The following is a 15,175-nucleotide window of genomic DNA, read 5'->3' on the forward strand; positions in this document are numbered from 1 at the left end:
GATTGATAATCAATTATAGTACCTACATGTATTTGGGAGAAGTAGTAGTCCCAGTAATCCTCTGTTTGATGGAGAAATCTTACCTGTATTTAAAACATTTAGGAATCAAAGATGTTAATTATAACCTTGTTACCAGGGCAATACATTAACAAGTGAGGCAGCTAGTCAGAGTTATAGACTCTTTTGAAGGTGGAAGGTCAGAGGCTATGACATTAAATAGGCTGTGGTGCCAAAATAGGATCCTTTTGTTCAGTTCATATTTCCAAGAGTATGTTTACATAAACTGATAACCAAATAACTTAGTAACTGTTGTGAATATTCACACAAGTGAATAATATATGAGAGATAAATATTTTCATCTCTGTGGCCTACCTTGTTCTCTAAATGATGTTTTCCAGCAGAGTTCTTTCTTTTGTTAAATCCCATGCTCATGGATTGAGAAAATCAATAGGTTATTTTATTTTAAGTTCTGGGCTACATGTGCAAGATGTGCAGGTTTGTTACACAGGAAAATGTTTGTCATGGTGGTTTGCTGCACGTATCAACCTGTAAATGTTAAACTCAGCATGCCTTAACTGTTTTTCCTTATGCTCTCCCTCCTGCCGCCCCACCAGACCCCAGTATGTGGTGTCCCCCTCCCTGTATCCATATGTTCTCATTGAACAATAGTTTCTAATTTTAAGGTTGTCCAACTTAGCAGTTGTCTTTTATGGTTAGAGTTTTTTTATAATCTTATTGCTTATTTCTTATTGCATGGTCATGAAGATGTTCTAATATATTATGTTCTAGAAACTTAATTGTTTTCAATTTTCGTTCCACCTGGAAATGGTGTTTGCGTATGGTATGAGATGGTTAGTATGAAGTAGTGAGGTTTTGTTGTATTTCTTATGAACATCCAGTTGAACAGTATAGATTAATTGTAAAGATTATCTTCCTCTTTCCTTACTGCTTTGTGTTCTACCTTTATTGTAAATCAGGTCATGTGTATAGGTCTGTTTCTGGATTCTCTTCAGTTCCATCTGTGTTGGACTTTTGTGTTAAATCCAACGGTAATAGAGTTTTATTAGCTTTCTTTTGGTTAATGTTTGTGTGGTAGATATCTTTTCTTTTTATTTCCAACTTTTTTATAGCCCTTTATTTAAGGTATATCTCTTAAAAGTATAATATTTTTGGGCAGCATATAGTTTTAAAAATGATTAACCTACCCGACAGTTCAATTTTTTCTTTTTAATTTTTGTGGGTACATAGTAGGTGTCAATACAGTATGTGAGACGTTTTGGTACAGGCATGCAATGTTAAATGAGCACATTATGGAGAATGGGGTGTCCATCCCTCAAGCATTGATCCTTTGAGGACAATCTGACTTTTAATTGGAGTTGTAGGGGAGGCAAAACTTTACCTCTTCCCTTTTAGAGTTAAATTGACATAGATCAACTGGAGAAAAGCACACAAATTTCTTTAATACAAGTTGTACATGACACAGGATCCCTCATACGAAAATGAAAACCCAAAGAAGTAGTTAGGGTCAGTCAGTTATATACTGAATTGGACAAAGAACAGTTAAGTTATATACTGAATTGTTATATAACTTAAAAAAGTTATAAAAAAGTTATATACTGAAGTTATATACTGAATTGGACAAAGAACAGTTAAGATAAGGCAAAGAGGTTTTAGGCTAGGGTAGTTAATTGGGTGGAGAAATGACTAGGAAGATAAGGGTTGGTTTAACAAAGTCTGGTTGTACAGATTTTCTTGATTTTTAACTTTCCCCCCTTGATTATAAGATTACTTCCCTTTTGGTATAGGGAGGACATCTTTCACATGGGAATTTCATTTCCTGCTTTTAGGAAACAGAATGAAGGTCAGAGTGATCTTGTACCTGCTGTTTTTTGTTAAGTGCCCTTGATTTAAAATAGTCAATATGTCAGAGCAGCATATTGGGAGGGTGACATATTCTTACCTCTTTAGAGTATATAGTATATTTTACTTTCAATGTAATTATTGATATGTAACTTTTAATCTATCACCTTACTTTGTGTTTTCTGTTTTTCCTTCTTGTTCTGGGTCTCTCTCTTTCTGTCTCTCTCTCTGGATTGATTAAAATGAAAACATTACAGCCTCCCTCCCCCACTTAGCTTAGTAGTTATATATTCTTTCACTGCTCATTTAGTGGTTACCTTGGAAATGATGACGTGCATTCTTTTTGTTTATTTTAGAGACAGAGTCTCCCTCTCTTGCCCAGGCTAGAGTATGGTGTTGTGGCCATAGCTCACTGTAACCTCCAACTTCTAGGCTCAAGCAATTTCTCACCCCAGCCTCCAGAGTAGCTGGGATTACAGGCACACACCACCATACCCAGCTAATTAAAAAAAAATTTTTTTGTAGACATGGAGTCTTGTAACATATGATATTTTTAAAAAACATTTCCATAATTATTAAAATGAGATGGTAAAAACATCATCAGACTTTATTATTTATAAATGAATAATACTATCAGGCACATGGTTCCTCTCAGAATGACCTTTAGTACTTTGCTCCAAAAAAGGCAGGCAAATAATTACGTATATTCTACAAAGCAAAATAGGGATACAGAGCTTTGAGGATGACTACAGCAATGATTTGCATTTTCTTGACCAAAATAATATTAATTCCTTAGGTGTTCATGGCAGGGAGAATAAATGACCTTTATCTTCGATCCTTGTCAGAAACACACTAGATAGGATTGTTTGAAGTGATTTAATCTATTTTTGGTCCTGTTTTCATAAGCATGGAATCTCTCTTTAGAACCTTGTAGATACTTTCTGTTAGCCATATTGCAATATATTAATTTGTGGCAGTTATTTATATTTGCACCCCACGGTCTTTAAGGATCCAGATAACTTTGGGAAAGTGAGGTCCTCACCTTAATTTCAGCATTCGACCAGAAATTGGGGGTTCTTTCTTTCCTGAACACTCTCGTGGACATATGAAATGTGTTTGGGTTATCTTTTCCTCACTCCTTCATATTTTGATCCTGTTCATTGTTAGCATATCTGCATATTCCTTCTTTCTTGAATATTAATAGTCCAAATTTCATGTACACATTAATTCAAGAGTTTTTTTTTTTTTCCTTGTTCTCAAAGATGGAACAAGTATAGCAGGGAATCACTGGAATGGGAGATCCAGGTTATTCTTTTACTAGCTTTCTGACCTTTTGGCAGGATATTTGATATTAATTTAAGTAATCTATAAAAAGGAAGAGCTTGAGTAAATGATCTTCAGGCTTTTCTCTGGAAAATTATTTGATCATATTCAAATGTGTAATTTTATAAACAGGTAAATGTTTAGTGAGGAAGTTAAACAATATTGCCTTTGGTATAAATAACAAATGCTTATTTATGTGTGTAAGATATTTAAACTGTTAAACACATGAAACAGATTATGAGATACAGAAAATACATGTTTTCTTTTATAGGTGTTTATTTTGTCTTGCTTTTTTTTTTAATGAAGTCAAAATGCCAATAAGACCAGATCTCCAGGTATGTAGTCCTAGACCAAAAGTATTTTAATTCTGAAAATCACCTTTTGTTTACTTATAGGTATTCAGTGTTATGTTTTTAGCAATGACAAAGCTTACATGTTTTTATGAAATGGTCAAGAATAGTTTAAAGTGTCCATTGATTCATGCATAATTTATGCTTGGATATTTTTGTATTAAGTTTTAGAAATTAAGATATTGTATATTTAGGTAAAGTGTAAGTGTTAATAATCTATTCAATATGTATGTAGTTCACAGCTAAACCTGTTTAGTGATCAGGTTGTAGTGTGAACATTTGTTATTAATGAAGTTGTACTTTAATAGCAAGGATGGCAGATTTTATTAAGGTTATAAATATTATATAAGGGTAATGCTTAAGTTATGTTAGCATAATTTCTAAAAGGTGCTTTTGCCTGCCTTTTTTTTTTTTTTTGAGACGGAGTCTCGCTGTGTCTCCCAGGCTGGAGTGCAGTGGCGCGATCTCGGCTCACTGCAAGCTCCGCCCCCTGGGTTCATGCCATTCTCCCGACTCAGCCTCCCAAGTAGCTGGGACTACAGGCGCCCGCTACCACGCCCGGCTAATTTTTTTGTATTTTTAGTAGAGACGGGGTTTCACCGTGTTAGCCAGGATAGTCTCGATCTCCTGACCTCGTGATCCACCCGCCTCGGCCTCCCAAAGTGCTGGGATTACAGGCTTGAGCCACTGCGCCCGGCCACTTTTGCCTGTCTTTATGCATTTTTTTCTTTACTGTTTAAACCCTGTTAAGAGATTCGTAGTCAGGTATACTAGGCTTTTATTCATTGTATTAAGTATTAGTTACTTTAAAGTTTTTTTGATTTTCATCAAGTTTCTGTTGAGTTTGACATAAAGGTGACTTTGGTAATAAAAGATATGAATTGGAAATATTAGTAAAATATTTTTTAATCAGTCTTATTATCAAAGAAATGTAATTTCTAATTCAGTTGTTCCAAATTTAATAGTGGCCATATTTTTTAAAAATAAGTGAATTAATAATTTGAGTTCATTTGAGAGTTTTCATGTGGAAACAGTTCTCAAATTACTATATTGCATAGGTAATTAATTTTGGTTTTGATACAATATGTGCCATTAAATATATTTCTCTAGCACTTGGAAAAATGCATTGATGATGCTTTAAGAAAAAATGATTTCAAACCTTTGAAAACACTTTTGCAAATTGATATTTGTGAAGATGTGAAGATTAAATGCAGCAAACAATTTTTCCACAAGGTGGACAACCTTATATGCAGGGTAAATATTCATTTTTGCTCAATGGTTGTTACAATTATTAGATAGAACTCTAGTTTTAGAAAGAAGTACTCCATTAGAAAAAAATGAATAGAAAGGCTTGCGCAAGCTCAGTTATGATTACATAAATAAATTCTTATTTCACCATTTGCTTATTTTTGTTTGTTTGCTTGAGGAATTTCAACACATTGGAATGTCATTTCCCAAATAAAAAATACAAAAATATGTGTTCACATGGGGTTTACCATCAACTGTGGCTGAAATTGGGGAAAAAATACTTCAGCTCTTTGAAGTTTAAACAAGTTGATAGATTTTTAAAAAAACCTATCAGTGTATACTTGGTGTTACATAGACAATGCCTACTTCTGTCAAAACTAAAACATAAAAAAATCACCCCAAACTTTAAATTTAATTGATCATATTTAAGGCATTTTCATACATGATAAAAGGTGATTATTTATAATCCCCCCCAGTATCTGAGATTCTTTATGAATCCAAGAAATTGAATAAAAATTTATTGTTTCTGTTAAATACATGGAGCTTTTTAGAATGGAAAGTAGCTGGTTCATTGTATCATAGTATAAAGTTTCTTGGATTTATACAGATTTCCATTTTTGTCCTGAGTTTGTCATTCCCTGACTGTATGACTTTGGGCAGGTCACATTCTTAAACCACATTTTCATCTGTTGCAATATAGAGATGATTAAAATGACCATCTTTCAGGATTTGTGAAGATTAAAATATGTGTGCAATGCTCCTTGTACAATGTCTGTTTCATACTGTTTTGTGTTTACAGAAATTTTAATGTATAGCTTTTATTTCAGGAACTTGATAAAGAGGATATCCACAATGTTTCGGCCATTTTGGTTTCTGTTGGAAGATGTGGCAAAAATATCAGTGTATTGGGGCAAGCTGGACTTCTAACGATGATAAAACAAGGACTAATACAAAAGATAAGTATAGAATATGTAACATATTCATGTGAATGAAATATTATAAAAGATACGCTTTCTAATAAGAAATTATCCAAATTGTTGAAAATAAATTTAGGAACTTTATGTACAATTTTGGGAATAAAACATTTCTATAACTTGTGATATATGTTACAAATATAAAGATCACAAGAAAACTGTACAAAGACAGACTCCTTGATAATCATGTGAGTTTAAGCTCCTTAAGGCTTTTACTTGCTTTATTGACTCTTTAACTCCTTATTCTCTAACTTCATTTTTTGTTTTTATATTGTTTATCTGTCTCCCATGCTAGAATGTAGGATATTGATTTTTGTCTGTTTTGTTCATTGCTACATTATTGGCACCTAGAATAGTATCTGAGATGTATGTACTCAAATATCTGAATTGATTAGGGTAAAATAATATGAAAACTTTTCACATAGTAACAATATCAAAAATGGTCTAAATTGTGATGATAATTTACTTCTTTCTATTATAATAAATGTACCCTAACTAGGAATTTGAAGGGGAAATAAGGATCTGCTACATGGAATCAAGATTAACTCCATTTATTCCCATTTTAAACAATGGGAAAAGATAGTTTAAAAAAAAATCTTTAAAAACATGAATTTATTTTGATACAATACTAAAATTTTAGTTTTAGTGTGTCTTTATTCCTAGGCTTACTGTTTATACAAAGACAAGTACATTCTTAAAATTATTAAAATGAAACTCAAAGTAATAAGTTCATTCCTCTTTTTACATGGTTGCCTGGTTTGAAAAATCCAAGGAGATTATTCAGAGTCAAGGAAATTCAAAAGATGAAGCTGTTCTAAATATGATAGAAGACTTAGTTGATCTTCTGCTGGTAAAAATCACATTGATTACACTGATGTTTATAAAGCATGTGTTTATTTAAAAAACAATTTGTGATCTCTGTGCCCTGAGCCTAAAAGTCACTAACAGATTGGTTGGTGCCTTGGTTGGATTGGTCTGTTCAGATTGTATAAAGCATTTATTCTGGTAAATATAATTAAATGGTTAGTTAATAAAAAATAAATATGCTATGAGTTAAAATGTAATCTGTCATTTCAGTACCATTTGTAATGGTTTATAATATTGTAATGGTTTATAATATATAGTAACTTGTAAATTAAATATTATTCACTTTTTTTCAGGTCATACATGATGTCAGTGATGAAGGTATAATAAACACTTATTTTCTATTGGAACAATAAATTACCGTTAGAGCTTTAGTATAATTTTGCAATTCCCATAGTATTGTCCTAGTATTAAGAACCCATTATCTGATTCAAGGATCAACAAACTTTTCCTGTAAAGGGCCAGATAGAAATATTTTAGACTTTGTAGTCCAAGAGAAAAACAATTAAGAATATTATGTAGGTACTTGTATAACAAGAAAGAAAAACAAATTTCTACAAATAATTTATTGATGCCATTGAAAATATAATAGTTGTACAATTTTTTGTAATATAGGTCTACTAATAAGGAAACTTGCATTCTTTTTGTGAGAGAATAACATTTCACTTAATTAGGGTTCAGAGTTAGTGTTTTGTTTGCAAAATTGATTGTAAATGTTCATTTGTTAATCCCTATCTATAATGAGGTTTTATGTATGTCACATTAGAAAATGGCTTTTCATGCAGACAATGCCAAATACTGGTATCACTGCATAAGCATGCTTTTAATTGAGCGTGTTCATCACTTGAAAGGCATTAATAGAATTGTTAGGTTCTTAACATTTGCATTTTAGAATGTCATTGCATTGCAGATTAATCACTTCCAATTGAAGGTTATGTGGAAGCTTCCCAATTGCACAATTAAATGAATTTTGAAATGTGGAAATTTCCTTAGTACTTAAATCCCAGAAACACTGCTAGACCTGTAGTTGGAGTTTTGAAAAAATATATCCCCTGCAAATTTGTGTGGTAATGGAGATGTTGCTTCCTGTTTTAACTTTTGACAGTCTGTGAAGTGTATAAAGCAGCATAGTATTACTTGCCTTTCACATCACCTTAGTTTATCAGAATGACTTCATTGCAGTGTTCATGATACAAGCATTATTTTTTCTTGTAATTTTGTGCCCAATTCATTTAGAAACATTGTCAACTCTGCAGCCAGTGCTAATTACCAAAGCCATTCAGTATTCAACAATAAGGGTTGAGGATAGTTCTTGTTCAGAAAAATTTTGGTCTTGGTGCTGGATATCAAAAAGTCACAATAAAACCCCACTGCCATTGGACTGCTGTGTGGTAGGGAAAGTCGGAATACTTAGCTTCCGCTTCTGACAAAAATTCAAATAACTGACCATGGCTAAATTGACGAGAGAGAGTGATGTTCACCTTTGACAGTACTGTTTTAATAAAACATGATAGATTCAAACAGTTTTCACAGAGCACTTGCTGGTGAGTAATACAGTCATGCAAAAACAGGCAGTGAGTTACATTTAGTTTGTGGGCCATAGTTTGCCAACCTTTGATCTAATGGAACAATTTTTCAATAGTAAATTGAGACTACAGAATATGTTACTACTCATTCTTTGACTTGTGGCCTGCTTGTGCCAAACAATCAGATCCAAGTTATTTTAGCTCTGTGTTGACTGAAGACGACTTACCTAGGATTGGTCAGTGAGGGTGGTGAATTATTTATAGATAAAGTACTTGCTGCCTTCAGAGCCAAAAAGTTTTAAACAGATTGCCATTGATTTAAATAATAATTAATCCTACCTCTTCATTGATTGATTTTGCTACATAACAATGTTGTTTAAATTTTTAAGTTTTTAGGGAAAAAACAGTCCTAAACACCAGCAATTAATTATAAAGTGATCCACCTGATTTTTAAAGTAAATAATTGTATCTTTTCATCTGAGTACTTTTTTTCTTTTTATGTAGTCACTTTGGAAAATTGTACATTTGTTGTTACAGTATTTCCATTGTTTAAAGTTATTTTTAGAATTTGCATTATGAAACAGCATGTACACGTTCCTCTGAATATACTCAGTATTGATAAAGCCTCATCTTTCAAACATGCGTTAACCTAAAAGTGGCTCACATCATTTAGAATTTAATTGGGATTAAGATGTGTTGGTCTTAATGAGTATAAAAATTTTTTATGTTTAACTAAAAATTAATGAGGTCAGTTTTGGTAAAAGCCACAGATTTGAACTTTTCAATTTTGAACTATATTTACTTAATCTAAAAAGAAAATACCTCCTTATATGCCTGCAGTTAGAAACTAGATCTAGAGTTGTCCCTTGACAGTATTAAAATCAGTCACATTTAGTTGAATGGTGTTTTTTGCAAGGCCAAATAGAATTAGGACTTAATTTCATTCTTTCTCATCCCAAGCCCTAGTGGGCATTCTTCTGAACTGCAGTAGTATATCCTTTCCACTATTATTTTATTTATTTTTATTTTTTGAGACAGGGTCTCACTCTGTCACCCAGGCTGGTGTACAGTGGCACAATCATGGCTCACTGCAGCCTTGACCTCCTGTGCTCAGGTGATTCTCCCACCTCAGCTTCCCGGGTAGCTGGGATTACAGGTGCCTGGCTAATTTTTGTACAGACAGGATTTTGCCATGTTGCCCAGGCTGGTCTTGAACTCCTGGGCTCAAGCAGTCTACCCACCTGGGCCTTCCAAAGTGCTAGGATTATAGGCCTGAGTTACCATGCCTGGCCCCTTTCTGCTAACTCTTATAAGAAAAGACTGACAGTTGAGAGGATTTGAAATGAACATTTATCAATAATTTAACACTTTTATTCAGGTAAAAAACAAGTAGTGGAAAGTTTCGTACCTCGCATTTGTTCCCTGGTTATTGACTCAAGAGTGAATATTTGTATTCAGCAAGAGGTAAAGTCATTTATTTGTTTGTGTTTTAAAAACTAAAAATGAGAAAGTGAAGAAAATAAATAGCAATTAAATTGAAAATTTATTTCATCTAGGACTAAATTACTTACCTTGGAGTATATGTCTATCATCTTAACAATCTATTGCCTGACATATTTCCTAAATAGTTACTGAAAATTTATAACCATATGGGTTTATATATGCATATAGCTCAAATAGAAATAAATTATACTATCCAGATTTTTGGGGTGCTTAAGTAGTTAAATGCTAAAAATAATCTGTATTAGTATATTTATGTGTGTACATATACTATCATAAGAACAAAATAAAGTAACATTTTTGGCTTCCTCAGATCTTCTAATGGAGTTAAAATAAATATAACTTTTATTGCAAAAAGTACAAGTGCTTTAAGTACAGGAGTCATGTTATATTCTATTTTTGATATTCTATAGTTTATGTTGTTTTTATATTCATTATTTTATACTTTATTATTTTTATTTTTTTGAGAGAGTCTTGCTCTATCTGCCCAGGCTGGAGTGCAGTGGCGCAATCTCAGCTCACTGCAACCTCTGCCTCCCAGGTTCAAGTGCTTCTCCTGCCTCCCTCCTGAGTAACTGGGATTACAGGTGCGCGTTACCATGCCCAGCTAATTTTTGTATTTTTGGTAGAGACAGGGTTTCACTATGTTGGCCAGGCTGATCTCGAACTCCTGACATCAAGTGATCTGCCCACCTCGGCCACCCAAAGCGCTGGTATTATAGGCGTGAGCCACCATGCCTGGCCTGTTTTATACTTTATATATTCTTTCCTCCATCCTACTCCATTCCTATAATAAAACTCAGTGATTAAGAAAAAATTAGGCTTCTAAGTTTATGTGCTTAGAGTATTTCTCTAAATAGTGTTTCACTGAATATAAAGTTAATGCATTATCTTTTTTTCTTTTCTAGATAATTAAAAAAATGAATGCTATGCTTGACAAAATGCCTCAAGATGCCCGGAAAATACTCTCTAACCAAGAAATGTTAATTCTCATGTAATAATCTGTACTATATTGTTTTTATTCTTTTTTTTTTTTTTTTCTGAGACGGAGTCTCGCTCTGTCGCCCAGGCTGGAGTGCAGTGGTGCGATCTCGGCTCACTGCAAGCTCCACCTCCCAGGTTCATGCCATTCTCCTGCCTCAGCCTCCCAAGTAGCTGGGACTACAGGTGGCCGCCACCACACCCAGCTAATTTTTTGTATTCTTAGTAGAGACAGGGTTTCACCGTGGTCTTGATCTCCTGACCTCTTGATCCCCCCGCCTTGGCCTCCCAAAGTGCTGGGATTACAGGCGTGAGCCACCACGCCCGGCTGTTTTTATTCTTAAAATCAATAATTTAAAAATGTTTTATAAGACAGTAAGACAACCATGAGTTTGCATTAATAATGAAACTGATAAACTGTTGCAGCTTTTTAATATAATTTAGTATATGTATATAATTTCTGCAAAAGTCGGTGATATTAGCCAATTGTAAATTTTAGTGAAGTTTCTTTTCCTCCTAAACATGTGGACTTCCTATTTAATTGATACTGGTCCGTTTTATAATCTGTTATTTTAATTCACAGGAGTAGTATGGGAGAAAGGATTTTAGATGCTGGAGGTATGTCTTTTCAAAATCTAAAATTATTCCATATTTGTGAATAGCAGATAGTATTTTTTAGTTAAAATATTAGCATAGCAATGTGAGACTGAGGTAATTATAAACTTTAGGTACAATTAAGCAATTTTTAATAAATATAAATAAAATTTATCTTTGGGACAAAAATAATTTATGACAGTAGGCATTAGATACATACAATTTGTACCTAATGGTAGACTTATGAATAACATAATAGCTTAAGATAATAGCTTAATTTAATAGCTTAATATAATAGCTTAATTAAAACTTAATAGCTTAACATAATAGCGTAATATAATATCTTAATTTTTCAATAGACCTGAACTACTTGTGCTAAGAAATTCCTCAGACAGTATTTTATGAAATTAGGATGTCTAATATTCTTGGTATTGATGTATTTGTTTTTAAACAATGTGTTTATTAAAATAACTTAAAATTTATTTTCTAAGCTTTTTGTGAATGAATTTTAATATGGTGATTTACATGTAGAATAAATCATGGTTTAAAGTACTGTGGGATAACTGTAAACATGTTACATGAGAGGAAAACAGAATTTGTAACTTACAGACAACTGTATGGGTTACTTCGCATTTTATGGCAGTGTCTTTGAATATTTAGAAGTCTCAAATTTTTAAAAAAATTTTACTTATTTCTTCTGTTAGCACACTTGTTATTTGGGCTGTGTTAATTCTTCAAATGATGAGATTTCTAATCCATATGAAGAAAATATTAATAGATTAATAAATTACACTAATATATTCTTATTTCTCTTGTTTATTCTAATACCTTATAAAATATCTGGTCTTTTATGAACTTAATTTTCATAATTGTAAATCAAACATTAACTATTTTTTTAATAGATTATGACTTACAGGTAGGCATTGTAGAAGCTTTATGTAGAATGACCACAGAAAAACAAAGGCAAGAACTGGCACATCAGTGGTTTTCAATGGATTTTATTGCTAAAGCATTTGAAAGAATTAAGGACTCTGAATTTGAAACAGTAAGTTGTGTAACAATAACAGAAATTTGTGAATTTTTAAAAATTATTATAATTTTTTTAAAGTATTTCTCTTTAAAATTAGGATTGCAGGATATTTCTCAACCTTGTGAATGGCATGCTTGGAGACAAAAGAAGGTACAATGCAAGATACAACCATATACTGACAAAGAACTAGAGCTCAAGAGTGAGCACCCAGTGTTGCATCTTTATACATTTAACTTTATTTGTTCTTGTATGTTGTAGTGTAAAATGTTCTTAGATAATTTAAAACAATAACATGATTTTAGCAAATTACTCCACCAGTAATCTGAAATAATTCTGCACTGGCCTTGTTTTATTTTGTACTTTTTAGAGGGAAAAGTTCATTTATGTTTAATTCATATTAATTAATAACTTTGGATATATTTGAGTTGCATATCCATTATTTAATGTTTGAGGGATAATAAAAATCTAGACATATTTATTACTTGAATTGCCTCCTTCATCCACATGCTAGAATGTAAATATATAGGAAATAAATCATCTTCCTTTATAATTAACATACAGTAAGTAGGATCTTTCTGAGGGGCATGAAAGGATATGTAATGTAAATTTTAATCATTTTTTTATAACGACCGAAAAACAGAATTTGCAATGCCTGGCACTTTATGGATGTTCAACACAATTATTGGATGAATGAGTTCACATTTACTGTACTTACTAAAGAAATTAAAAGTATTGTCAGGGTTGTGCAAGAAGTCATATTACCTGGATTTGAATCTATAAGTTCCTCTCTTCCTGTTCTAATATTGGGCAAATTATTTAACCTTACATGCCTCAGTTTCCTTAGCTGTTATATAATATTAATAACTACCTCATATGTTTGTGGTATAGATTAAATGAGATAATATGCTAAATATTTAAAATAGTAGCTAAGAAAACATTCTGTGAATTTAACCATTTTTAACATAATTATTCACTTGTATTCTTTTCTGATTTAGGTTCTGTGAAAACATATATTAATAAGCTAAATTAGGAAACTGCTTATATTTGATAGTACACTGTATTAGTCTGTTTTCATACTGCTGATAAAGACATACCGGAGACTGAGAAATTTACAAAAGAAAAAGATGTAATTGAACTTAAAGTTCCACGTGACTGGGGAAGCCTCACAATCATGGTGGAAGGCAAGGAGGAGCAAGTCACATCTTACATGGATAGCAGCAGGCAAAGAGAGAATGAGGAAGATGCAAAAGCAGAAACCCCTGATAAAATCATCAGATCTCATGAGACTTACTACCATGAGAACAGTATGGGGGAAACTGCCCCCATGATTCAGTTATCTCCCACCTGGTCCCTCACGTGGGAATTATGATAGTACCATTCAAGATGAGATTTGGGTGGGGACACAGAGCCAACCCATATCACACACAAACATTTGGTGCAATCATTTTAGTCAAAATGGTAGATTGAATAGTATCCTCAAAGTAATATGGTTTTCTCTACATAAATGTCCACTAAACCTGTATTTTGGAAAGTATTAAAGAGGGAAATATTATTTTATTTCAATTATTATGACCACTGCCTGATTTCCTTTTGATTCTAGGCATGATTTCTATTGCTGGACAAGATATGCTGTGAAAGCTTATTTATTTTTTTCTTAAACTACTTTTTATTTCAGGGTCTTTACATTTCCTTGTTTATCAGCATTTCTTGATAAATATGAGGTAAAATTTTAACTTAACACATTATTTTAGTTACTGTATGAATTTTGATAGTCAAGTGAATTATGAGTTAAAAATGAATAAGAACATTAAAAATAGTTGTAATTAGATCATGAATATAGCTGATCTAGTATTCTGTATCTGACAGTGATACCAGGAGAAATTTTATGGAACAGCGTATTCATTGCCAAGAATAACTGAAAAATAAAGGCTGTAGTCCACATTTTCTCCTGTTTCCTTAAGACCATTATTGATTTCTCATGTCTGAACCTATTCAAACTAGTACTTTCAACCTTTATTAGCACTTGGAATATTCATGATTTCTTGGAGCTAGTTGATTTTTTATAAAATATTAAAGTAGCATTTTATTGTTTTTAAATTTATCTAAATATTATACTTGTCTATTCTTTCTCTTCTCTCCCCTTCTAGCTTTGTTTTCTTGCTTTAGCCATGAATATAACATCGTAATTTTCTGTTATTTTTAAATCATTGTATATGCCAGTTTTGTATGTTTATTTTATTAGCTGCAAATACCATCAGATGAAAAACTTGAGGAATTTTGGATTGATTTTAATCTTGGGAGTCAGACTCTCTCATTCTACATTGCTGGAGATAATGATGTAAGTTTTATTTCCTTGGTATTATTCTTTATGTATATGTATATATAAGATTTTTACTCACTATAAGAATGTGGATTTATTTTTATGTTTTAGCCAGTCTTTACATAGATTTTAACATTAGCTCTAGTAATTTGATTAGCATAGCGACCTACCAAGCTAATTATAAATGAAAATTACTTCTGATGTTTTATTGTATGAGAAAAAATAATGCTAAATTTTAATACTAATTTTTTTAACATAAGCTTTTCAAAAATGTTAATTCATGACAGATACAATTTTATATTCACGTAAACAAAGTGAACTGACTTTAGAAAAGGGAACAGTTACTCAAATACAGAGGCACTCTATTGAAAATATTAACAGATAGTGACAAGTGGTCCTAACTTAATCATTCATAAAATCTTCTCTTTGGAAATAGGACTTGATTGGGAGTTAATTTTAGTGTTTTTTCTTCCTATGCTTTATCATAGCTGTGCTCAATCTTCCAAATAGGTGTCATATTTTCTGCTGACCTGAATATTTTTTACCTAAGGAAAATCCTTGAGCCATTATTTCATAATAGCTACCACCTCATATTTGATACACTT

General features: G+C 32.2%; 1 protein-coding gene across 2 annotated transcripts in view; it reads left to right on the forward strand.

The window, feature by feature from the left end:
- Positions 1-15,175, forward strand: part of SYCP2 (synaptonemal complex protein 2) — a 69,450-nt gene that overhangs the window by 8,084 nt on the left and 46,191 nt on the right. The window contains exons 2-13 of one of the 2 annotated variants that reach the window (XM_050745550.1): positions 3,455-3,518; positions 4,644-4,787; positions 5,609-5,737; positions 6,501-6,605; positions 6,916-6,940; positions 9,524-9,609; positions 10,554-10,639; positions 11,210-11,244; positions 12,123-12,265; positions 12,348-12,400; positions 13,926-13,971; positions 14,493-14,588. In XM_050745550.1, the coding sequence (XP_050601507.1) occupies positions 3,495-3,518; positions 4,644-4,787; positions 5,609-5,737; positions 6,501-6,605; positions 6,916-6,940; positions 9,524-9,609; positions 10,554-10,639; positions 11,210-11,244; positions 12,123-12,265; positions 12,348-12,400; positions 13,926-13,971; positions 14,493-14,588 (972 nt within the window). In that variant the 5' untranslated portion in view covers positions 3,455-3,494. The remainder of the gene's footprint in view (positions 1-3,454; positions 3,519-4,643; positions 4,788-5,608; positions 5,738-6,500; positions 6,606-6,915; positions 6,941-9,523; positions 9,610-10,553; positions 10,640-11,209; positions 11,245-12,122; positions 12,266-12,347; positions 12,401-13,925; positions 13,972-14,492; positions 14,589-15,175) is intronic. The other variant, XM_050745551.1, reaches the window with a different exon arrangement.

Source organism: Macaca thibetana, chromosome 10, assembly GCF_024542745.1.
Source record: "Macaca thibetana thibetana isolate TM-01 chromosome 10, ASM2454274v1, whole genome shotgun sequence".
In the NCBI taxonomy this organism is placed as follows: domain Eukaryota; kingdom Metazoa; phylum Chordata; class Mammalia; order Primates; family Cercopithecidae; genus Macaca; species Macaca thibetana.